General features: G+C 42.9%; 1 protein-coding gene across 1 annotated transcript; it reads right to left on the bottom strand.

Moving 5' to 3' along the window:
• Window positions 1-1913: 1913 nt before the first annotated feature.
• ALG6 (ALG6 alpha-1,3-glucosyltransferase) lies at window positions 1914-25284 on the bottom strand. The gene is made up of 15 exons (XM_062617582.1): window positions 25242-25284; window positions 22256-22367; window positions 18674-18758; window positions 15236-15325; window positions 14232-14320; window positions 11914-11996; window positions 11229-11293; window positions 8826-9011; window positions 8229-8364; window positions 5862-5947; window positions 4972-5056; window positions 3803-3873; window positions 3200-3268; window positions 2855-3053; window positions 1914-2389 (listed from the first exon to the last, which is right to left on the bottom strand). The coding sequence occupies exons 2-15, from the start codon at window positions 22335-22337 to the stop codon at window positions 2192-2194; spliced, it is 1524 nt and encodes a 507-aa protein (XP_062473566.1). The 5' UTR covers window positions 22338-22367; window positions 25242-25284; the 3' UTR covers window positions 1914-2191.
• Between the last annotated feature and the right edge of the window lie 1737 nt (window positions 25285-27021).

The following is a 27021-nucleotide window of genomic DNA, read 5'->3' as shown; positions in this document are numbered from 1 at the left end:
ATAATGTTTTAGGGAAGCAGAAAGCTCTATACTGAGATTCTACTGCAAATGCTCCTCATTACATGCCTGTGCTAGTTGAGCAGTTACTGTTCCTTTGACCCCTTTGCTGTACCAGGCTGCTGCCTTTCAGAAACAGCTGGGGCTGTTAAGAACCATTTCCAGTTCCACACAAGGTGGATCGTATGACTCGCACTTTATCACCCCTTGAAGCCATCTCAAGGACAAAGAAAAGAGATACACTCAAAACTAATGTTTTTATATGGGGGGAAGGATCTCACCATCACCTTGTGTTGAACACGAGACCAAGCCCATGAGAACCTGAAGCCCTTCTGCTTCCTTCCATCTTAATTTGCCGTTTCAGATGTTGCCTGGGTCGAAGGAGATGTCCTCCAGACCGCCTCAAGGGCTGGTGGTCCCTCACCCCATCACACGTGGAGGGAACACTGTGGGCTTTGGCTTTCACAGCCTCTGGAGACAAAGATCCCCATTTACACATCCTGATACACATCTCTGCCCCTCAGCCTACGCTCCTCCAAGGAAAGGCCACGCTGTGGGCAGAGCTCTTGTGTGCCACCACGAGGGTCACACCCTCACAGAAGCTCTACATACTTGTGGAAATACTTAAGTCACATTGCTTTATAGTGAACTGTTACAGTGTAGGCCCACCACTAACCTCTACTCACCCCCAACACCGTCACAACTACTACTCCAGAGCACCTTTTGTGTTCTCCCTGAGCTGCCATGGTTATAACCTTGTGGAAAATGTAACTGCAGCCAACAAGTAAAGCTGGAAAAGCAGAACAAACGCACTCAGCTTGTAGACATTTCAGTTACAGCATTCAGAGCTGACACAGGTGGAAGTTCCCAGAACAGCTGATTCACACACTCACCATAACACTGCCAATGTCAGCAGCAGTCTGGAATGTGACAGCACACAGAGAAGCCTTAAATGAGGATGGGTTTGCTTTTTGTATGTGAAGGAAAAGGACAGACTGGCTCCTAGTTAAACTATACTACCAGGAATGGGTTTATGATTTAGTTTCTGTGTGCTTTATATATATATATATATATATATATAAAATTATTCAATCCATTTTTATTCTCTCAATTATTTGCAGCAGAGGCTGGGCTGTGCAGAGGGAGAAATTGCAGAGTTTAGTTCCATTTACACCTGCAAATTATGCAATAGGTGGGGAGTTTACTGGGGGGTTTTATCCCTGAAGCACCCAGTACCTACTTTCAAAGCACAGTGTGGTATCCTCAGCTTTATTTCAGTAGAACCAAGAGCTTTTGGCCTTTCAGCCCTGTTAGAAACAGTTGAGTCAAGAGACTACAACTGTGTTAAAACCAAATCACAGCTGATGACTACAGTGAAGGAAGATGCATCCTCCAACCTGCTGCACACGCACGAGCCTTCCCCTTCCCAAACATCACAGCCTCTACCCCTGCACCCAGCATTAGCTTGTGTGTGTATCTGTGGCTTAGACAATTCTTCAGCATTCCAGAAGTGCTGGTACTGAGGAAAGGAACACGTAACACAAGAAAACCAAAAGCCTGTGGGTGAACCAAAGCTGCTAGTGAATTGCTGTGCTTACGGGCTACAGCACTTGGGTCTGTGCTGGGGCTGAGCTTTAGATCCCATCTGCTGGAGACCACATGTCCTCCCCTCCAGCACCAGATGAAGAACCAAGAGAAGAGCATACCCCCCACTTGGGTAGCAAAGAGTGATGTGGGACAGAAACTGATACAAGAAGAGTTTATGTCATAAAACAATTCAGTGAGACAACTTCAGAGCTACCAGTGAGGAGTTTCTACTCAATACTTAACCCACTTGCTCACACTTTTTATGCTGGGAAACCTGTAAACTCAATGGCATCAAGCTGCTTTGCCAATACAGGCGGGGGACTTCAGCCTTAACTCAAAATTTGGTCCTTTATTAGGGAGTTTAAGTTTACAAATGGTAACAAAAAGTATTACACTTCTGCAGACGACACCAAGTCACATTTCCAAATGCTCTTCACAATATTCCTTCCTTTAAAAGTCCTTGATTACTTTGTGTTTCAATACACATTATGTGTTTCCTGATTTTCATTAGGATACAGGAATTGTATTACAGCATGAGCAGGTTTACCTGCAATGCCAGACACTGCTCATGGAGAATACAGTTTAGTCCTTGATCTTCACAGGTTCATTAACTGATTTTCTTCTGACTTCTACTGTTCTTTGAGTCCCACAGAATAACAATGTTAAAATACACCAAAAATAGTATAAAATGTAAGCAAGAAATAATAGACACAGCTAAAGGGAATAAATCCGGTAACCTCTGTGGGGGATGCACCATGGCACTCATCACAGACAGGACAGCCATCAGGGTTATGGACATAAGGAACTGTAAGAGAAGGAATGATGCATTAGCTAATGATGATTCAAAACCTCAAACAAATAAGCTGTTACTTTACTACTTGGCTGCTCTGTATTCTTCACTCTATACTTGCAGAAAAACATTCCAGCACATCTTTACACAGGTGCAGTGTGGCTTTCCCTGTTTGGGGCTGTATCACAGAATCCCAAACTGGTTTGTGTTGGAAGGGACCTTAAAGCTCATCCAGTTCCAACCCCTGCCACAGGCAGGGACACCTTCCACTAGAGCAGCTTGTTCCAAGCCCCTGTGTCCAACCTGGCCTTGAACACTGCCAGGGATGGGGCAGCCACAGCTTCTCTGGGCACTCTGTGCCAGCGCCTCAGCACCCTCACAGGGAATAATGTGCAGTTACAGACATAAAACTGGTTCATTCAACTCCTTCAGTACCAGGAAGAGCTGCAGGGAAGAGCTGTGGGAATTAAAATGGCTCACCAGCATCCTGACAATCTTGGGAAAGGACTTAAACCAAGAAACGTATCCCTTCAGGGAAAGGGAGAACTGCTTCAGCTGCAGGTCCTCGGCTGAAGTCTTCTCAAATATGGAAAAGGAAGTGGTGCAGACTGACAGGAACGCCAGCATGGTCACAGTGTAGGCCAGCAGCAGGCCATCTTTCAGCAGCAGAGGCAGCATGCTGTTAAAACAGAATTACCCACAGAAGTGAGGGCACAATCCAAGTTATACTTTAAAGATCATAAAAAGAAAGGGGAAAAGGAGATGTTTATACTGGAACTGGGGAAAGAACAGCTATTTAAACACTATTATCAGCATCCAACTCACCTGAAGGTTGACACGAGTAAAAACCACGTGGCCATAAAAGGGATTTCATTTATGATTAAGCAGACTGGTCTAGAATGAAGAGAGGAGAAACAGATAAACTCTGAGTGACAGCACTTCCCCCTCTACCCAGATGCTGTGCTCCCAGTCCTCCAGGAGGTCAGGCAGAGCTCTATTCCACACTGGCACAGGCTTGGAAAACCCAGGAACAGGCCGCACCTGAAGAGCATCCTCTGCCAGAGCCTCTCAAAATCCTCCTTTATCAAACATTACTTTCAGATACACACAGGACATCCAAGCTCAACCTGCAGCCATGCTGGGCAGCTGAGTGACACCTCTGCTTAGCATGGACCCTCACCTCAACCAGCCCCAGGCAGGCAGCTATGGCCTGTACCTCTCCGTGCTCCAGGACACATGGCCCAGAGATGGGTGAAGCAGGAGAGAGCAGCATGGCTCTATTTGCATGCTTTCACTTATGAGTTATTCAGAAAAGCAAATGTGTGGAGTTTTTACAATCAGATGTATTTGTAAGTGAGGAAGCAGCATGCAATAACAAGGTGAGGAAAAGAAGATCAAAATATATCCCCAGAAAAATCATTTACTTACACTGACACTAGAAGAATAGATTTTTCATGTACTTGAAAGGAGAACAGGAAAAATGACAATGCACAACTAACCTTAGGAAAGCAAATCAGAGACACATTAGTCTATGTGACTGCAATGCAAAGGGAGGCTTTAGTTTCTCTGCTGGCACAGACTTTACAGGAATCTCTGAGCTAAATGATGTAGTTTTCTAATTAACTGCTACATTTACTCCAGTGCTATTTCCAAGTGCATAGAGGTGCTTCTGTCACCACCTCTACACACTGAGAAACACATTGCTTGAAAGTTTACTCAGTGTAGTCACAAAGCACTTAACACAAAGAGCCCTCACTCTTGCCCTGCTTTACTGCCAAGAGCATCCCCAAACTGTGGGACGCTGTTGTGTGGCAAACACAACATTCACATACACAAACACTGGCAAAGCTCAGTCCTGATGAGAGCTACCCACCTCTCTGACTGAATTTTGGTCATTATCATGACCAGCCAACACCCCAAAGTTAAATACAGTCCTTTTTCCTCCCACCAAACGAAACACAAGACACTACAACGTAAACCAGTTCTTAGAAAGGATAAATGTTAATTTTAAGGCAATGCTGTGATGAACTTTCAAAACTTTACTTGCATAAAATTAGAAGTATAAATTATCTTTTAACTCTTGAAACCTTAGGACCAGCTCCATAGGATTTTGATTTCGAGGAAACACTGATTTTCACATGTAAGTCAGGTTCATGTGCTCAAATTCAATGATATGACTAAGGAAAGGCAAACATTTGGAAAACAGTATCATTTTCAAACCACCAAGAGCTCACATGTCCATCTGGGGACATTTGTTACTGATTTTTGCAGCTGAAGAGTAAGAAAAACCAGTACTTTGGAAGCTAAACAATAACAGGAGACATTCCAACCCTGTATAAGGCTTTAATGTGTATGGAACCTTCTAGAGACTCTTCAGAGGAAGATAATAAGAATGCACACTAAATAATTGTGGCTCAGGGAGAAAATCTGGATTTAAAAGACAGGTCAGAGCCCCGGACACATGATAACAAAGCACTTCAAGTGATCTCTTCAGCAGCAGCACAATGACATTGACCGGTACCACAGTTCACATCACAGCGGGTGGAACTACTCAGTGGTTGATCTAAACCAAGGAGCGCTTAAAAACATGCACTTACCAAAGCAAACTTAAATCCTCGCAGAGAAGGCTGGGCTGTGAGCTTTACACAAGCAGGCAGCAGGCTCAGGAATGTTACAGCAAAACTAAGGAGTTGTGTAAGAAAACCAGTTTCAATACACGAGGAGCTACATCCACGCTCTCATATGATCACTTGTGAAGGTTATCTAAGTTTGAAATTTGGTTTTTGTTTTCAGAAGTACAAAATGACCCAAGGAGGCTCCATCACAAGAGCACTGAGTGCTCTTCACTGACAGACATGCTTTTGAACAAGGAATAAAGCATTTATTAATGGCAGTCCTAGGGTAACGGTTGGACTCGAACTTAAAGGTCTTTTCCAACCCAGATGGTTCTATGATATCTATTGATATTTCTGGTTCTGCAGACCTAGACTTGAATCCTCCCATTTAGTCAGAAAACCGGACCTGTGAACTCTAACTTCCAAGAGCACTACAGGAGGTAGTTCTTTAAGAGGAAAGCATGGAAGTTTTATCTCAGTTTTAACCAACCAAGTAGCTCAAATCACTACATAACCAAGCAGGAATTTTTTCAGTCATCAATATTCCTAACAGCACTTGGGGAACAGAATCATAGAATGGTTTGGGTTGGAAAGGACCTTAAGATCACCCAGTTCCAACCCTCTGCCAAGGGCAGGGACACCTCACACTAAACCGTGTCACCCAAGGCTCTGTCCAACCTGGCCTTGAACACTGCCAGGGGTGGAGCATTATCACCTGGAGCAAGCATCGCTTGGGAGGAAGGTACAATAGAGGAAAGAAAACATTTATTCAAGATTTTAAACACCATTTCTCATTCTTTGACCAAAATCAGTCATTTTGCAGAAATTAACACCAACAATAACTTATGTAAAACACTTCAGTTATGTCTTACCTGAGTTTTAGTTGAGTTTGAGGCGATATTACATCCTTTATCTTTATAAGGACACTTAGACTGCACCAAATATTGGCTACTTTATCCTGGAAGGGGGAAAAAAAGGTAATTAGTGATAACAACACTCATTTGAAGTAATATTTGTGACAAGAATGGGGCCTGGGAAGTGGGGGATTATTGGGTTTTACCGCAATAGTGCAAAGAGACACTTGCAGATATGCTTAGATGTACTTTATATTATTCTGATCTTCCAAAATGAGAACTTTCAAAAGACTCAATTAAACAGAATCATAGAATGGTTTGGGTTGGAAAGGACCTTAAGATCATCCAGTTCCAACCCCCCTGCCATGGGCAGGAACACCTCACACCAGACCATGTCGCCTAAGACTCTGTCCAACCTGGCCTTGAACACTGTCAGGGATGAGCATACTTCAAAGTCACGGAGAAATAGTTCTTCAGCACAAGAGGCTGCCCCTGAATGCAGGAGATCACACACCTTGTGAGAATAAGGCTCTGAACCTACCTGTCCCTGAGTAAACACTGCTGTACGCAAATCTTTGCTCGAACGTGAAGACATTCTGTACCCTGCCACGTTTCGTGACGTACCTGCGTGTGTTTAGCCGTGCTTACCGCCTGCTAGCAATGACAGAGTTAACCCCTAATAAATCAAGAGCTCTAAGGACATTAGCAGTTGTGCTAGGATCACTTTCAAAATTAAATCTGTAACCACAGCTCTCATGCTCCTGAAACTCATCCCGAAACAGCTGCTGGAGGCACAGCTGTGTAGACATAACACCGCGAAAGCTGCTCGCACCAACAACTGAGCCATCTTCCTCACATGCTCAGCAGCAATACAGAGTATGTGCCTCAAACCTGCTCAGGATTACAAGCCAACAGAGGGTTTGGCAGCACCAGCACACACACACACACGGGACGCCTACTTAGTAGCCAATACTGTTTTACAACCAGCAGCATTTGTTACTGCTGCTGTAAATGGGAACTGATTCAAAGAACCTGTTCCAGGCACCCCAGTGTAAATTTACTGCGCGTTGCTTACGTGGACAATTCCTTGGTTTATCTCGATCAGCATCCAGCAACTCACCCCCTGATCAGCTCGGGAAATATCTGGGCTAATATTAGACTAAAATCCGTCAGCTCTTTCTGACTCCTTGGTTATTGTCATTTACACATTTTAGTTTTAAACTTGGTACTGAATGAAAAGCGTGACGATCAAAATTATCCATTTCTAAATTCCAAATAATTCCTAAGAAATAGGGTTATTGTTGGGGCGAGGGGGAGGGGTTGCTCTACTTTGGGATTTTTGGACATGGTCTTTTTTTGGAGGGGTTGTTGGGCGTTTTGTTTGGTTGTTGGGTCATTTTGCGGGGGTTCGGGGTTTGGGTTATTTGCTTTTAACTAACCTAGCAGAGAATACGCTGAGAACACTTCAATAGCACTGCCTAAATAAAAAGGTGCCTTTGGCCCTTCAGCAAGAGAAAAGGGCCATTTGTGATATTTATACCTAAAGAAGATAAAAACAATATTTAAGATGAACTAACCTATGTAAATATTTGCTTAAATCCCCAAGACATCAAACCCTGCAAACTCCAAGCTTCATTTTAGTGCTAGAACTGGAAGCTGAGAAGCTGCTTTCTAAAGTGCAATATTAAGATTCATGCCCTAACTAAGGAAAACAGCAGCAACAACTCGGTGTTGCTGAGGAAAGGAATCCCCCTTCCTTTATCAGCAGGACTCCCTGGTGCTGTGTTAGCATTAGGTGAATGAGGAATTGCTTTCCTGGATTAAGGCTTTACTTTAAGGTACTCAGCACCCTGCAGCACGCAAATCTCCATGGCCTGGGGAAAAGGAAAAGCAGAACTGGCCTAAAACCTCTGGAAAACAGTGGATTTTCAGTGCCAGTTTCTGCAAAGTGGGACAAAAAGGAAGTTGTAAAATGCACTCAAACCACTATTTTTAATTATTTGATTTTAATAATGAATCCTGTCCCAAAGAAGCTGAGCAGGACTACAGACAGAGGCTGAAGCTGTTGACTTTCAAGGTTACATCTTCTGACACTGTCAATTACGATGGAATCTATTTCAATGGAAAAATGTATGGATTGAAGTATGGGTTTGATGATGGGATGTTGTCTACTCGTATAATATCCTGGAAGATGCCAGCTGAGCTGGGGTTAAATACTGGATTAAATAACTGGCAAGAAATGACTGCTGAAGAAGGCAGCTCAAATTACGAGTTCTGTGGTGTGTCTCCCACATGAAATCCCTAAAGGTCACGCTGAAGGTTTCTCAAGGGATCTAAGAATACAGAACATTTACAGTGGGGTGGGGGAGAAGAAAACATGCATGCCTCAAACAAGCCTCGGTCAATGGGAAAGAGTCTTCTGAGTACTTGCATGATTTGTTCCATGTCGGTACAGAACGGGAGCCAGCAGACAGCGAAGGAAACCACCACTGTCCCTGCTATCTTAGTTAGCAATACTAATCTGCAAGCAAGAGAAACACATCAGAAAAGATCAATCCACCTACTGGTAACACAAGTCAGCTTACAGCATAAACCTTTTACAACACGGGGTACAGAACTGAAGGCAACAAATCTAAATCAGGAGCCACCAGCACCACAGGAAGAGCTCATTGTCCCCAGGTTAATGAGAACAACCTCATGAAAACCATAGAATTACTGCTGTCAATCTTATCTGCTTGCCTGCTGCAGCCCAGATTTAAGTTAGTTTCCAGCATGAAGAGTGCTAAACACACCTGAATAGATTTTGCTGTTTGTTCAATGGAAATACTTCATGTAGACCTCAACAAGATATATTTATCTTGCAGGAGAGGGATACATTACAAGAAGGATCTTCCACTAGAAATTAATGCAGAAGTGCCCACATGCAAACAAGAATGACATTCCCAATGCCAGGAAGTGGATACAATGGTTTAGGTCACTTACCCCTTTCCTTTCAGTCCCTTCTTGAAGCACTTGCCAAGCAAATAGCAGAAAAAGGGCAGAGAATGGTAGAGTTCCATTTGCTTGTAATTTAAGGCCAAGCAAAAGGCCACTGAGCCCAACAGGTCCCAGTCATAAGACAAATAAAGTACACCCCACAGGGCAAGGCCCAGGCTCACTGAGTTGTATATGGTTTTTTATGTCAAGGACAAGATACACATCTTCATACTGAAGGCAGCAATGAATGTCCAGAGGGATGAGTGTAAAAATGGCACATAAGAGTTCTTTCAAGTTAGTTTTAAAAGCACACTGCCCATTTTAACCATGCTGGTCACACACAGAAGTAACTGTACTTCTATTTAAGATTTACAAAGCCCGATTCAAAGTTTGCACAGGCAATTTTGAGGCTAAATAGCCTGTATATTCATTATACAAGTAACATCTAAAGTCAACCAGGATTTTGGGGACTATATTGTCAAATACATCAGGGTCAACATGTTTTTCTTGGTATTTACATGATTAAAGATAAACACTTCAAGAGTGTTTCCTCCCAGGTCTCAAAAGGTACATACAGAACATTCAAATACATCAGTATTTAAACTATATTTTACTTAGATCAAGGACTCCTGAGGATTTTGTGATATACTCACACCACACTCTCATCCACAAGCAGTCCCCTTAGGTGCTAATACTGTACAAACAAGGAATAAGTTGCTAAAACCTGTGCCAGCGCCTCAGCACCCTCACAGGGAAGAGCTTCTGCCTAAGAGCTCATCTCAGTCTCCCCTCTGGCAGCTTAAAGCCTTTCCCCTTGGCCTGGCCCTACAGGCCCTGGTCCAAAGGTTTCTTGTAGGCCCCCTTTAGGGCTGTGTTTTACTGCCATGTATATTTGAGATCTCAATTTCACATCACCATCAAAAGGCTCTGTCCTTGCAGAGATGTGCAGCAGCAGTTCAGGTTAAGTAAATCTATTGACTTCTTGAGAGCTGGTCACAGCTAGGGAAGTTATCCATGCAACAGGGCTGCAACAGAGCACAGGAGACCCTGCACTGCGTCTGTCCGCTTCAACACAGCATCTGCTACACCTGCATCACCCAGACATGAGGTTTGTGGAACCTTTTCTTAAGGATTTGATGCTCAGATTCCACAATATCCACAGTCTATTCCAGCATTCCACTGTAGTTATGGTTCAAAGATTTTTCCACGTATTTAAAAAAACCACCCAAGTATTCCCTACGGTGACTTAGGGACGTTACTTCTTGCCCTATCCAACGTGGAACACACAGAGCAGATAACTGCCTTCCTCTTTATGCATACTAGAAAGTGTAACCCTGTGCCACCTCCTGACCACCACCTTTTCTCTAAGAGATGCATCCATTCCCATCCCTATCCTTGTAAGTGATGTCTCCAGACAATCTGTATCTTTAGAGTCAGGCCACAAATACAATTTCAGATGCCCTGAACTGTAAGTCAAATACCCAGTAGCATTAGGAACTCTTTTCCTTTGAAATCTACATTCTAAGATATGCTGTCTTCCAAGTTCACCAGGCCCTCTCTTAGAAAACCACGTTAGTATTTGATTGTCAAGACTTGATTTAGTAGACACAGAGATTCAACATCTCCTTGGAATAGTTAAATATTAACTATTAGTATATTATAATATAGTATATATAATATAGTTAAATATTAACAAGAATTAACATTCATTACAACTCCAAGATTGTGTCCCACTGGCTCAATGGCACTACCTAGCGCAGCCTGGAGGAGTCAGCTAACAGCATTTGTTTTATGATGTGCAAAACCAGTGTAAAACCAGCAATCTTGTTCAAATCTCATTCAGTCTTAGTCCATCTGAAGGTGTCTGCCACCGACACTGACCAGGCAGCCTGACAGCCTAACTCATGTTAGGTGCCCAGCTGGTAAATGGTTAGGCATTATGTGAAGTGAATCCAGTCTCATGTAATGGCAAAGGTAAGACAGGATGGCACATTTTACAGAAGTGAACATTTTACATACTCCATCTGACTCACCCCTCTGCCACCTCAGGTAGATCTAAGGTGGTTCTCTCTCCAAACACAAAGCACAGGAGCACAAGCCATCATTCTTTCCACTCTATAGTGTTCTCGATGTCATGCTAGTGATGTTTTCTGCAATAAGGTGACTGACAAACATGAGCTCAAGGCACAGGAAGAATGCTGTTCATGTCTGATTTGTCCCAATCTCAACTATTTATCCCAAATATATTCCAGACTTACAGTTTTCTCTGTCATCTCTGCTTTGAGGTAGGCAGAAGCCCCCCAGATGCCTTTGTACACAGAAGTAACCCCCTGCCCAGCTAAAGACAACTACTAAAAGAACAGTGGTACTTCATAAATCAAAAGGAATTTCACTGCAGAAGAAGGATACTGAAAGTGTCCATGGTCAATAAGAATGAGGCCTGGATAAAGCAGTATGCAGAGAGCACTGGAAACCTGGCAAGAAGGATCAAAAAAAGAGGAAAATAATTATTTCTAAGTTAGAAATAGAGGAACTTATACTACTACTCCAGTACAAAAATTTGCCCCTCCATGGTGCATCCTGTATGTAGGAATCTGATTTTCTACAATATTCTTACAGCGATATTCTGAGTAATCAAGAAAGATCAAGATTTTCCATAAGTGAGAAAACATGGAATAGAGACCAGGCTCCCCTTTGCCAGCCAGCTGAGATCACCCACATCCATCTTAAGCCTTGGAACCACTCCAAAAACCATAAGACTTATTCCACAATGCATGGGTTCTGCCATAAGGACTGTGCAAGGCAAAGCAGTTCCTGGATTCCCCTATCTTGGGTTTACTATCCAAGTTCATAAAGAGACATAATTCAGGAGTTCAGAGCATCTTGTTATTGAAAGCATTATATTAATTGCTGTCAGATAATTAATGGCTTTATCTTTTTAATTGAAAAGCCTTTAATACAAGATACAACAGTTCTATGTCAACTAAAACCATCACAGTGTTCTACACATTAACTCTCGTACTGTTACATTTCTCCCCTGTTTTAAGAGGATGCTCTCCTTGTTTCTTCACTTACACACACACCAGATACTTGCCTTCTTTTTAGTAGATGTTTCTTTCAAGGAAAAACAATATAAAATAACTGCAGGAATATAAACCAGCAAATCAGCAACAATCACTGAAAAACAAAGAGTAACTTTGTATTAGAAGCCTCACACATACCCCATTTAATGCTGCTTGAGTCACACATCTTCATGTGGATTGTGAATCGTCGACTCTTACTTACGGTTTTAACTTCTGAATGCTCCGTGTCTTGGTTGTGTTTGGTGGTTATCACTCAGATGATAACTAGACAGTGTTGGGGTGAGACTAGTTGTCTGCCTTTTGAATGTGGGCTTTACCTCTGTACCCTCACTGAAAACTTCACTTAGTCATTCAATTCAGCTGGATTTCACAAGTCCCAGGGCTACAGCTTCAGCTGAATAAGCTTTTCTATTATCTTACATTGTGCTACAGTATGTTTCATTGCTTTAAACATAGCTCCAGTTGGCAGCTACACCAAAGCTCATTTTTTTCAATAGTTTTGGGAAAACCAAGGAAAAAATATAGGGAAATAAACATTAAAATATCAGAAAGTTCTTCACTGGAACAAACTGGGGAGTTTCACTTCAAAGGACAGAAAAAAATGGGTGCACAGAATTTGATCTTGTTAATGTCTCAAATGCTATCATTTCTGATGTCCAGAAGCTGCTGCTTCCATGCGTTCAGCTGTTTTGGCTTCTGGCACAGCCTCAGTCAGTAAGAGAGCACACTCTAGTTCCTCACATGCCGAAATGAGAGAAGGCATTCTTCGTTCTCCAAAGAAATCAACTACAACCAGATCCAGTCAAGTTGTTTGATGAAACAAATAGTCTGGAGACACAATTACGAAGCTCTAGGTTATAACTATCCCTAGTCTGTGTCATGTGAATAAACAGTCTAAAACTAGTTATTTGGCTCTCATCATCTGCCTGCAGCAAGTATTTGTACGAGGGTGGACAACAGAACCAGCAGGCTCACCTGACTGGAATTGTGTCAACTCCTGCTCATGCTTAAACCACCAGGTGAATTGAGTGTTGTCTTAAGAGTCCAAGAAAGAGTCAGATTATTCCTATACACCAGTTTCAGTTATTCCAAGAGGGAAAGTATAATTTGCCTCTTTGCAGTCATAGGATTTGGAAGAGAATGTTTAAAGACATCAGTTATTCAGTGCTGAAGCCATAATTAAACAAATAAACCCAAGGCATTAGCAAAACAAATCCACTGACACTTCAGACAAAGGTGCGATGCCAAGAGCTGACACCGACCACCCTGAATTATTTGAATGCATTCTTCTAATGGCTATTGTTAAAAAGCGTTTATCAGCTCTGCTCCAGCCATCAGTGGTTTGTCAAGTGAGTTGATTTCAAAACTAATAAAGCCCATTTCAAGGGTAATTAAGTTCTAGTGATTTTTATTTCTTTCCAATTCAATCAATTCCTAGGACCAGACAGAGGTTTGTGAAGTACTGTAAAGCTACTGAGGAACAACAGATTCTGCTGTTGCAATCCAAAAACATTTTGTGCAATTCCAGTGCTACACAAAGCAAGAGAAACCCTTCAAATGAAAGAAAATAGTAACAGGATAACACAGCATCTACCACTGCTTACAGAACAAGAGCTCACAGGCCCCATTGTTTGCAGACCCACTGACACAGCTACTGAATTAAGTTGTTCACATGTATTTTTTCAGCACTTATTTTAGCCTTTCCTTTGTAGCTCAGAACAATCAGAAAAGTAACTGCAGGAAAATGAAGTTTAGGGTAAAAGCGGTAAAATACAATTTTACCTTTTTGTTAACAGTTTATCTCTAGAAAGTGGTGACTCTGAAAGTGGCAAATACATCTTCCTTTAAGATAAAGCACACAGCTCATAATGAACCTCTCCAAGACCTCAAGAGGTTGTTAATGCCAGTCTACATATGAAATAATTCCACAATTAAGACCAAGCCAAGCTGTAAATGAAAAGCACGTTTATGAGAATGGAAGGGAAAGCAACAAAATGTTTTCCAATTCAAAAATGCTATAGATTATGCTATAATCTATATTGTATAGCTATAAGCTATATTACAGCTATATGCTATAGCTAAGTGGCTTTGTCTTAACAGTTTTTACTGAATCAGCTAAGAACTTGTTTCTGTATTCCATCAGCTTCACAAGTATGGTAGAAGAGAAAAGAACACAGGAGTTTGGTTCATAAATGGAGCTGCATGGCTACCCAAGTCCAAGAACTGGGAATAAACTGGTAAAGCCAGAGAAGCTGCATGACATTAAACCCTCTAAATTAGTAAGCAAGACAATCTGTACCTTCATCCTGAGGAAATATAATTTTCCTACCTGTTGTACGCATAAATAACTTATGTGGCTGACTCTCATACCCCCGAGATGTGTGCAGGGCAATCCAATCAGGATTTATTAACTTTGCACTGTAAAATAAAGTATAGACACATCAAAATGTAGACAGTTCTCATTTCCCTTTACACTCCTCTCAGCAATAAAGACGACACGCACAGCAGCATATTCCAAGAATTAAGATGAACGGAGAAGGAAGATTTCAAAGAGCAATAGTGATCAATGAGAGATTTCCCTCCCGGCTACATCAGTTTATGCTATAGACTTTAGCTGCTATTTGGCAATTAAAAAGGAATCATCTTTGCAAACAGGACAACTGGAATACAATATTTATTAGGACAATGTAACCACCTTCAGTGTGGTTCCACTGACTTTTAGAAAAACAATTGTAAATACCTTTCATGCTTAAGTATTAAATATAAACCATTTACAGTTCACATAGATGCCCCACATAACTCAGCCGGTGCACTTTAACCTACATTCTTATTCCATAAGTCTCATTCCAACAGCAGTAAAGCCCTTGTGGAAAAAGTATTCCAATAACAGAATTCTATTTACATGATATCCAGTCATCAAATGTCACTTGGGCTCTCAACACACGAGAGCTTTCCCATGAGATACGCACAATTCCTACGGCACTTTTCACTGATCCAACAGTAGCTTCTATGGAAACATAAATGTCTAAGTCACGTCTAACTCTGCTAAAGTTTACAGACCTTGCAGAAGGAATGTAACCCTTCAGACCCCCTCGAGGTAATTACAAGGCAGAAAACCAGCAGTATTAGTTTTAAGCAATAGGGATACACATAAAAGCTATTCCCTAGCTTTAAGGAAGCAAACAATACTCTCCGTTTCATCAGCTGTCCAGATTGGTAGTTTTTAGCTACTGGTTTCTCTCCTCAGGAGAGACAGACACAAAAAGGGGAGGGGAAGGGGGAGAAGAGAGATGAATTTGGTATTTCATAAAGTACTTTAAATCATGAACTTACATGTAAGCACACACAAGACTGTGGTAGGCAGTAAGAGGCGGATAATCCAGGCCCCAGTACAGCAGGTTGTTATCAGTTGTATTGAAGTACCTAGAATAATAATTAAAACCTTAATGAGGCTCTACATTTCCAGCTTTGTTTCTGCTCAAGGCTAAATATTAACCCAAATATTTGTATTAACATCAAACACAGGAGTCAGTAACTTCTACATCTGCTTTTTTACTGCACACTAAATACCTCAACAAAACAAAAGCAAAAGTGACCCAGAGCGCTTGTGTTTGCAAAGTATGTTTAAAAACACTGCTAAAGCTACTTACCTGGAGAGGGAAAACCCTTGATGTGAACAGAGTCTGACAAGAATCCAAAGACTAAAACAAAGCCTGCACAAGAACCACTATAGAAATCTACTGCAGCTCTAGGCTGCTGCCTGTGCTGGGGTTTGTACATCCTTACCTCCATCTCCAAACCAAACCTACCTTTGTCACCCATGTCAGTAATTCCAGGAGACAGCCAAAATAGAAATAAAACCAAGGGAAATTGCAAAAGAAATTTCATTCACTAGTTGTTACTCTTCTTCCTTGTATTTAAACCTATTCCTCTCTTTCCTGGACTTGGACAGCACATGCAGTATGTGACAGTGACTTTGGAATAGTTCACCTTTCTCTGCTCCTCTGTCAGACTGTAATGTAGCACATTGTAAATTGCTTCTGCTCAACAGAAAATCTGGAAGTGCTGAAAAACCACCTGTTGAAGTTATACTGCTGGAAAGCAACGGAACAGAAGTGGAAAAGGGTGGCATAAGGATATTACACAAACAAAAAGCAGCATATATCTGGAAGAGAACTGTGTCACAGCAGGGGCACCCAGGCAACAGTGTCAGCATGAACATAGGAGTAGAGGCTAAAAAGTTCCTTAGAAGGCAGCACCAAGTTATGAGAGTAACCTCAATAACCATACAAGGGCACAAACCTCCACCAGATACATCAGCCACAACCACTTTACCTCGTTCTGCCTCAAAACTCAGGGGGAACATGTGAAAGAAAGGAAAAGGATTTGCCCATTTGGAATTACGTTGTGTCACGTGTATGGAAGACTGGCAGCAGTCAGAATTAAGTCACCTCTTCCAAATGAGAAGCAGAAGGTCTTATCCAAGGAAAACAGTAGTCATAAAAATAAGGCATTAGACCCTTTATATCTCACAGTGGAACAGACTGACTAGCCTAACTGCCATGGGGCAAGCTTGTGGCTCTTCCAGCTTCTCTTGTCAAATGCAGCCGATTTTTGACATCTATTATAGTAAATGATATTTCTTGAATTCTTCATGAGCTGCCTGAAGAATCTGATGAGCTGATGATAAATCACATTTCTTTGAGCTGCATCTCTGCTTCTTACCCTACAATTCCAGACTGTTCATGCCAAAGCACTTCAGATTCTTCATGCACATTGTAAGGGCCCACAACTTTGTCATCAACTTTCTGGGTTTGTCTTAGGTCTGGGGGTTTTGTTTGGTTTTCTTTAATCTTACTGTCCATAAACTCATAGTTTCAACAGAAAAAACAACCCCTCTACCCAGTAATACTCAGCAAAAAAAGCTGTCACAGTTTTAACTAGCAGTGTAATAAGGAAGGATGATCTTAGAGTAGCCTTTAATAAATAATATCAAGAATATAAAGAGTAATATAGAAAAGAAATACTTAAGTTCTGGCCTCTGGCTCAGAGATGTCACACAAGGAAACTAATACTGTAGTTTACTGCACCAATTTGTCTTACACATCTTTGTTTTGGACCAAAGAAAATAAGCATGGAACACACAGCTATATAACCTATAGGTGCCTGTTTAACAGTCAGCGTGACAGCTCTCCTCCCAAGAGCTTCTCTCTGTACGTACAGAGCCAAGTTTACAGAGGAACACTTGCTGCACAGACAGCTCTTCTCATACTAAACAAGCAACAGCATGAGAAGTGGTTAGAATCTCAACTTCAAATTTAAATACTATTTTTACACCCTGAAGTATAATGTCTTTTGTGCTTATTTCTACACTACAGGAAGAGAAAGACAGCTTAGCTTAGTTTTCTAGAGTGTAATCCCTTCCATGGCAGCCAAAATGTTCTTTTCCACCACCCAAAACTGAATATGACTTTGCTGTGTTAGAAATTCAATTCTCAAAGCAGACCTAATCCAAAAAACTTCTGTTATAAATAAAAGCACAAATACAACAAGGCTGAGATGCCCAGCTGGCAGCCCAGAGGCGAAACCCGGCCTGCAATATAGTTTCATCTGCCCTCGGGGAATGCCTAGAAGTAATGCCTGCTATAACTCTTAATTTTAAGTACATATAGTTCCACGTAGCAGAGTGGATCAAAGCTGCCAACTCCATCATTATGTCAGCTCTTCATTATCCCAACTCTGGCACAATGAGGGTTTAGATATCCCAGAAAAACACAGAAGAGAAATGATAATATAGATACAACAGGATGATCCAAAGTCACAATATAAAGTCATCTGCAGGGTTTCAGAGTGTCGTACTTTCAGAGCTGACCCCGCATATATTTACAGCAATACAATTGAATTAATATTCTATTATGTCATATTAATCTTTTTCCCAACAGACAGCTAAGGATAAAATTACAGCAAACAGAATGCAACCATTCCCATTGGAAAATGAACTGAAGTTCCAAAGTGTTCCAATTTACATTGTAGCATATACAGGGACAAAATCACGTTTGCCATTCCATGCAAGCTCTAAGAAATAACAGGAACAATATAAAAAGAAATAAAATATTTGGAATCATTTTCCTACTGGTTTAAGTGATCTGTACAAATGAAGCTCACTCTCGTTACAGCTAGAGTCCAGGCACCCACATTTTAAAACCTATATTAAGAACATGGGTATGAACAACAAATGTGCAGGTGTAAAAACCAACCAGTGCTCCAGCACAAGAAGTCAAATCTCTGCATTTACTGGCATGCCTCTACCTTCCAGCTTAGGGGAGATGAGCAGAGCTTGGTTTGGTTTCGTCAGTGCTGATAATCATGCAGGTTTTAGTGTGTTACAGATCTGTAACTCAGGAAGCTGAACTGATTTTTTTTCTAACCCAGGAGAATAAGCTTCTATAAGATCTCATATAAACCTGATAAAAAATTGCTTCTGGATCTTTCCATTCAATCCAAAACAAAGCTGGAGCTTCACAACAGAGAAGTCAGAAAAGTTTGTTATAGAAACTCATAGCTAGCAAGTCAAACTTCCAAATTTTAGCTTTTTTGAGAAGAAAACAGTGTCTCAGCTCAAGAACAGGGTAATACTGCATTAATCAAAACAGATTTTAGCATAGTTCAGGGAACAGTAGAGATGTTGCAGAGATCTCAAAGGTATATTAAAGGAAGATACAACCCAAAGGTTCATTACATTTACCCCTTTGTAACCCACACACTACGTACCACTGCCTGATGGGCAAATTGTAAGTAACTTCTTGCCAGTGCCTCTGAGCTTCATAGTCTCCATACACAGGTGGTTTTCCTGCACCTAAAACGAAACGGCAGTGCTTAGGGATTTATTAAGTTTATGCAGATTGCTTTTCCTCTAGATATGCATTTGCATATTGATATGTCACTAATTTTATTCTCCATTCCCTTATGATATTTGGGAACGAAATAGAGACCTCATCAGCTACGCAGTCTAACAGGGAAGGGAAAAAAGAAAGTTACACATTCTTTTGGCCTTCTGGATATTTCTGCAACAAGCATTTATCAAGATATTCCACTGTGAAGAACTGCTTCCTCATCTGACAAAAAAATCATTTCCAAGTGTAGATGAAAAATGGGGCACTTTCTCTGAAATAAGAAAATGCACGTAACAGACACCCTGTACTGATTCTGTGTGAGCTACTACGTGTCCTTAGTATATAACAACTGACAGTGTTCTCGCTTGTGTTTCAGCCACGTTGTGCTGCTTTGCTTTTAAAAGTAACAACCAGCCTTATTCTTTATATTTCCTTAGAACCAGGGACCTGCTGCAAGTCCCCCAGATCCCTTCCCTCTGCTGTCTGCCTAGCAAGAACACTGCATCTGTCCCTTAATGAGGAGTTCAGATGAGCCATTTACCGAATGAGGCCATTCAGCACACAGAATAGGCTTGGAAGGATTTTTTCTTATGATCTACAAAGCTTTCTAAATAATAACTGCTCCATTTCGGTTTACAGGAATTCGCCCTCACACATTTTTCAACTGAGTGATTGCTATGTAGCAGTTCTGCGGAGTGAATTACATTAAAGGACACTTTTCACGGATGCATACATAAGTCTCTCAGGAAACCAAGATATTCCTTTTATTTCCACAGGACAAAAAGCTTTATCAATGCAAATACTTCAGACATCTACTCATAAACAATCGCCTCAACATAAGCCTAACTCCGATAATGGCAGTATGTTAAGCATCTTTATCACAGAATTTATTTACTTCTATTAACCTGTGCTTATTGAGAACAGGAACTGGACTGATAACACTTCCAGTAAAATATTGACACGAGCCAGACAGAGATTTAAGAGTTTCTCTAAAATATAGGAAAGCCATCTATATTTTTTTCACATGATCCATGTCTGTGGGAGTCACACAAGCTCCGATATGTACTACTTATTCCTGGGTAGTGGAGAGAACATTATCTCTGCTATTTTAATCCAGGGGAGTAAAGAGATTCTCTCCACGGTATGGCACATTCAACTGAAAGTCTCCCAAATAAGTGAGGTCACTGGAGAATAGGAGGTTTAGCAGTGACTGTTCTGTAACTATAAATCTAGAACAAAGAAACTGTCATACGGTTACTGAAATATAAGAAAAGGTATTATCCAAATTACAGTGTTTGTGTGTGTTCATATGCACATCGGTACATATCTAAACCCACACATTTTATTTCAGCTCTCAAAAGAAAAACCACCACAGGAAGAGAAATTAATTCCTTCAGAATGACCAGGAGAGATCTTAATCCTAAAGTTCGATTACTGAAAGCCAAATACAGAGCTGGATCATGCATCCGTCTTAGTCTGAGAATGCACATTTAGCTTCCACCTACAGCAAGCATCAAGTAATGCAGCTAAACAGAATTCAGAATTCATTAAAATTGAGTGTTTTATTTGAAAAGGGTCACAAATACTTTTAATTTAGTGTGGTCTTACTGAGTTCTATTGTTACCTGGAAGCAGATGTTTTTAAGGGTCTGAAGCTGCCTTTCAACAGGGATGTTTAGCTTTAATTTAGCAGGAGTTTAGCAATGCATTAAAAAAATATGCATTAATGTATGAAGCCAAGGTTTTCCTCAATACTTCTCCAAGATCAGCCAATCTAAGGTGATCATAAATGGTGACCTTTCAAAACTAGGTATTAGTTATGGGCTTCCAGAAGGCAGATCCAAAAACACGGTGGATGGCTAGCGACAACAGAACAGAACCGATACGGCAATCCAGGACTCTACAGTAAATAAGGGCAGAATTAACCCCCTTGCTTCTGGCCAGCCACACCACTTCAGAGCATGCTGAATCACTTCTACTAGAGCCCGCTTCAGTGAACGATGACTGCTTCCAATCCTTTGCTCAACTTCACTGCAGTGAGCAGCAGTGAAAGCAACACGAGATCACAGCCGTTTAAGCACTACCCTGACCATTTTTTGCCTTGCTCCTGTTATTAAATGTATATTACACCTGAAGGAAGTCAAAGAGGAAAAAAACCACCCAGTGTGGATAGGCATGACCGCTCTAACATTCAGGTTTGCCTTTTTTTTTATAGCCAGCCAATGCTCAAAGTTAAGCACACGCTTTAATAATTAGCTGGATTGGATCAGACTCAGCTTTTCCTATTCCAAAATAAGTTATACGATCATTGCATAGGAAACAAGATTAGAAAATATGATATTTTAGCTCAGGCTTCACTTTAAGACTCTCAAAATCTGGACAGGTTTGAAATTAAATTGACTTTAAAAAATCTACTTAGCAAAGTAGTTGTAAGTACTTGCAATGCAACAGGAATTTAGCATTGTGTGGCAAAAGAGAGGGTGTTTAGTTTGCTGTCTATGGATGGGTAGAAAAGCCTGTTACCTACAGAGCAGATTTCTTACAATGGCACCTTCAGAAATCAAACAACTGTGCAAGGTGTGCATGCAACTTCACAAGCAAATTCCTTCAAGTAAGTGAAACCCAGGAGCTACCAGTTTAAAAATCACTCGAATGCTACAGAACAACTCCAACTACTCAGGGAACGAAGCTCCCAATTGCCTTAACGGAGAACTAGAGTTGAATTTGACTGAGCTTGTGATTCTTTTAGTTGATGGGGATTAAAAGTAACGGTTTGGGTTTGAGGGGGTTTTAATTTGCAGAGAGCAAGCTTTGTGCAAGCTCATGCCAAGTGCAGGAATGGCACTGACTGAGAGGTCTGGAAAAAACAGCTTGCTAGTTCGTTCAAGCATGCTGAGATGGGGAGGAGAAAACCTCATCTATTAAAAGATTATAGCTCTAGTTTATGCTGTAAACAACCTTAAGGAAGTATAGCTACAAGGCAGAGTGTAATCGCTCACTCCACATCACACTGTCCTCATTACCACCAGTACAGTTTTAGCTAAATATAAATTAAGGCTGTATCTGTTATAGAACTTAAAGGACAAGATTAAACAAAAGTACAATTGGATTGCAATAACATTCTGCACCTCCTGAAACAAAAGGCATGGGGTGAACTGGCAGCTGTTCTTCAGCTCCTAAAACATTACTGACCACCACACACACAGAAAAACACATTGTGGTGTTTTTTCCTCAGCATTTTATTCCAAGCAGCTGTGATGTTAATCACTGCACACTTCAGAAACACAGGAGCAAGGCATTACACGAACCCCAGGGAAACAGAGAGGCACTAAAATATGACAATACTTGAAATAACACATTGCTTCCTATTTATGATTTTACATGCAAGTTTATTTTAATTTATCACAAGCTCCATAATTCACCTTCATGTGGTTGCTTTACAGACCATGAACATGTATTACCTGAGTAAGAACTGAGCGACACAGTCCAGCGTACAGTAAGTGCCAGTAAAACAGTGATTGTCATTAAGCTCCACTTCTCCATAGCTGCTCTTTGTAACAAGCCAAAAGGTACCTGAAAAAAATAAACCCACCATAAACATTGCTACAGCACTGTCTGTGGGTTTGTTCCTCAGGCATTTAATAGCACAACAGCTAGTCCCAGCTTTCTCTCCACCCAGAAGCATTCGGTTACTGTCTCGTGTCTGGAAGCGTGCTACAATCAGGAGGGGTTTCAGTACTGGATAATTTCTAACCATGAAGCCCAAAGCTGCCCAGAAGCAATTTCCTCCACTGCTGAGCCAGAAGCTGAAAAGGCATCTGCTAAAATGCATAAAAACAGCAGCAAGAGGGGTAAAAGATTTCAAACCACCTGAGAGAATTCAGTCACCAGATCAACACTGCACTGTATATACACATACAAACTTAAGCATCCTCTCAAAAAGCTCCACAATTTGTTCTGCAAACATATAGCATGTTTTTACCTGTGACAAGAAAAGATTCTACAAGAGACCAGGAGCAGCAGTCAAAATACTCATGCCAACCATATGCATTAAGTAGCTCACAAACTACTATTTGTCACTGAACAAGAGAAACCTCTTCTGAGAGGTCTGTAAAAATTACTATATTAATAACTCACTAGGAAAAAAATTATCAACAAGCACAGTTTTAACAAGTGTCCCACTATTAAGTATTTGCTTGATTAAGAAAACCACTGCCAAATTACACAAAGTGCAGCCTTCTCTGCCGATTTACACATATACAAAAGTGATTTAAAAGATAACTATGTGCTGGCAGGTGTTAGGCTGGATGAGGTATTATCTGTCCTCCTGCTGCCACTATAAAAGCACAGAGCCCACTATAAACTCTGTAACAAGTGTTCTAATTCCACAGGAATACAGTCCAGTGCATAATAAATGACCTGCATACAACCAGCCTAGGAATGCAACATCTGGCATTAGCGACCAAATGCAAATCCCTGAACTAAACCTTACTTCAGTCTCCTCAGTATTCAAAACGGGGTTAAAATTCTACCTCCCCTTTCCCAAGCACCAGCAACGTCTCCCTAGAAGATACATCAAATCAAACCTACCCAGCTGGAGAGCTCTTCTCCATCTTTCTACTCCATAAGGCAGGAAGACTGATTTCCCACCAAGCCTGCTCACCACAGTAAGGATCCAATAAGATACATTGCCAGAGCTCTCAAATTAAAGGCCACATGGATCAAACTCAGAAATCAAGAAAGTAATGATGTTGCCCTAAGCAACCCCCCCTAAGTATAAAATACACAAACTTTGACCCAGGGAATCGAAAATATTTTAGCCTGAGTCAGAAAAGAAATGAAAAAGAAACTACTCCAGTGTTGACAGGGAGAGGCAACAGTAAATCCAAAGCTGCACTTTGCCAGATCAGCAGCAGCCGCACCATTCCCTCCAGTCAGCAACAGATACGTTACAGATGAGTGGATGAGCCTGGGTACAACTGTCAAGAGACTTTCCTTGCAGAAGAGGCATCATCCAGTTTAAGTGAGTTTAATACACTTGCCACTGCCAAAAATAAGGCAACAAAACCCAACCCACACAGCAGCAGCCCTGAACTGCTTTTTTAACAAACAGCATCAAGACATGATTTTCTGTTCAAACTAAATCCGTATTTGGTGACCCAACACCACTACCAAGGGTAAAATCAATGTTACTTTAACAACACAACTGGATGACAGCAGCAGATCACCATCTATAGGTAGAAAGGTGAATACAGGTATCCACAATGCTTGCAGTGCTACAGCTGCGCTCAAACCACAGGTGAGGCACCTTGACCTAAGTAACAGATACTGAGATTGACTCTGTGGATCATTTCACCCTGAAGGAATGTTTGTGCTTCCTAAACTTGGGTCAAATAAGCCCAGAATCTCACCTGACTTCCCAAATCAAGTGTCACGGAGCCTGCCCCTTCTCTTCTATAAAAGTTACATCAGCTCTTCCTTTGTATTTGCAGTTAGAACAGTTATTAATTACAGCTTCTTAATTCCTTTGTAACTCCCTCATCTCTGCTCCTCCCTGTATCTCTGCCATTCGCTGCCTTTGGGGTAACATTTTCAGGGGTACCGAGTTTCTTCTCTCTGCTCAAAAGTGGTTCTCCAAATATTCTTTCCTCCTCCTTAATAATTACTCCATACCCCCTGAAACAAAAGCAATCCCTTCATTAGATTCTAAAGCACGGATCCCCAGTTTTTGCGATACCATTGGGTAACAAACTTAGTTTTCAGGGCAAGATAAAGCTGGTTTGATCAGTCTCAAACTTTGTACCTCTGGACGAGCAACACCAGAGGGTCCGTCAGCGAGATGCCACCGTCTGTGGAGCGAAATCACAGCCCCGGACACCCCCGTCCTTCCACGCTGCCTGCTGTAAGGATGCAGACACACAACACGGATGCAAACACCCGCTCCCTGCAGAGGGAACCCCACAGAACTCGGTCCCAGATGCAGGCTCAAGAGATGCCATCACCCAGCACCACCGCACCGCGTCCCTCCTCAGACCACAACCACCACGTTAACGGCGTGCTGTGTGGAACCAACCCCCGCGCCGTGAGCCCGCTGTCCCACCACTCCCGGTCACAAACCGCGTTTAACTCCCGGATCTCCCACTCAGCCTCCCCGGAGGGACACGAGGGGTGGATGCTGCGGGGCACCGGGGCCTCCCCTTCCCCTCAGCCCCCTCCCGCACCGCGGGGTACCGCGGCACACGCGCACCGACACCGCGGATGCTCCAAGCCCGGGTCCTGCGGGGCTCCACAGCGGCCCGAGGAGCCCTGCGGGACCGGGACCGGGACCGGGACCGGGACCGGGACCGGGACCGGGACCGGGACCGGGACCGGGACCGGGACCGAGCGGCAGCCGCCGCCCCCCTCCCTCCCTGCCGCCCCATCCCGCCCGTTCCCGCCGCTCCTTACTGGGCACGTCCCGCGCGCACGCGCTTCCGCCTCGCAACCGGCTTCCGGCGGGAGCGCGCGCGCGCCCCCATGAAGGAGGCGTGCGTGCGTGCGTGCGTACGTACGTGCGTGCGTGAGTGCGTAAGGAAGGGAGGGAGGAAGGAAGGGAGGATTCTTTGCGCCTGCGCAGTTGTGCCCGCGGCGGGTGTCCTCGGGCGGGAGCGGCGTTGAGGGGGGAGCTGGGGCCGTGGTGCCCCCGGGAGGGCGGGAATGGCGGCGGGCAGCGGCTTTACCTCAGGGATGAGGGAGCCGTGAGCAGCCCCGGTGGAAACGGGCAGGGGCGAGCCCGCAGTGCGCAGCTGCCCTCGGAGAAGGAAGGTGCGGCTGTGTCCCGGCTGCGGCTGGCGTAAAACCAGGGAATGGTTTGGGTTGGAAGGGAGCTTAAAGCCCATCCAGCTCCAGCCCCTGCCACAGGCAGGGACACCTTCCACTAGAGCAGCTTGCTCCAAGCCCCTGTGTCCAACCTGGCCTTGAGCACTGCCAGGGATGGGGCAGCCACAGCTTCTCTGGGCACCCTGTGCCAGCGCCTCAGCACCCTCACAGGGAAGAGCTTCTGCCTAAGAGCTCATCTCAGTCTCCCCTCTGGCAGGTTCAAGCCATTCCCCTTGGCCTGTCCCTACAGGCCCTTGTCCCAAGCCCCTCTCCAGCTTTCCTGCAGCCCCTTCAGGCACTGGAGCTGCTCTCAGGTCTCCCCTTCAGGAGCCTTCTCTTCTCCAGGCTGACCCAGCCCAGCTCTCTCAGCCTGGCTCCATGGCCTGAGAACTTTATTAGCTGAGATCATGAGGTTAAATCAGAGGAAATGGTTTAAAGCCATTCCCCCCTGTCAGAAGTGGGTAGAATCATAGGATCATAGACTAGTTTGGGTTGGAAAGGACCTTAAGATCATCCAGTTCCAACCCCTCTGCCGTGAGCAGGGACACCTCACACTAAACCATCCCACCTTTTATTATGCTCACGTGCATCCTTCATGGCACAGGTAGTGCTTAGCTCCTACTGCAGCGGTGCAGGGAAATGGGATAATGGGTGTCAGTGGTGAAGAGCCCAGTCCTGACATGTGGGAAGATTCAGGCCATGAATCCAAGTGTTTGTTTTAGCAGAGGAAGGGAGCAGCTGGAAAACTTGTTCTTTAACCCTGCCAGAGAGCTGGGGAGCAGCTCCTCAGCCTTTGTGTCTGGGAGCCATTGTATAGTAACCAACCCGGAGAAGAAAGATCCTGTACACCACAGGCCTCCTTCTTACAGCCTTCCACCTTCACAGGCTTCAATTCACTTTAAATACATAGCAGAACATGGTGCCCCATCCCTGGCAGTGCTCAAGGCCAGGTTGGACACAGGGGCTTGGAGCAAGCTGCTCTAGTGGAAGGTGTCCCTGCCCGTGGCAGGGGTTGGAGCTGGAGGAGCTTTAAGGTCCCTTCCAACCCAAACCATTCCATGAGTCTGTATACAATCCTAGATCATCTTTGTACATCCCTTACCACTATTTATATCGCTGTGTTTTTCTTCTGGTTGTGTGTCTGACTGAGGCTGGTGTATGAAACTCAGCAGAAAACGCATTGGTTTTAAACAAACGCCATGGCTTCCTGGCCAGACTCCCACATGGACTGCCATGGGTGCTCTCCTTGGGACTGCTATCCCAGGAAAGTTGGGAAGGGTTTAAACTCAACCGCTACAAATGGAAGTATGGTCAAGAAGTATTTGATCACTTGTAACAGAGACATTCAAGTGACCAGAGGTGGCAGGAA

Source organism: Pezoporus occidentalis, unplaced genomic scaffold (assembly GCF_034315485.1).
Source record: "Pezoporus occidentalis ecotype Australia unplaced genomic scaffold, CSIRO_AGI_Poc_V1 ctg198, whole genome shotgun sequence".
In the NCBI taxonomy this organism is placed as follows: Eukaryota; Metazoa; Chordata; class Aves; order Psittaciformes; family Psittacidae; genus Pezoporus; species Pezoporus occidentalis.
The sequence above is the reverse complement of the archived record's forward strand: the minus strand, read 5'-3'. Positions and strand labels throughout refer to the sequence as shown.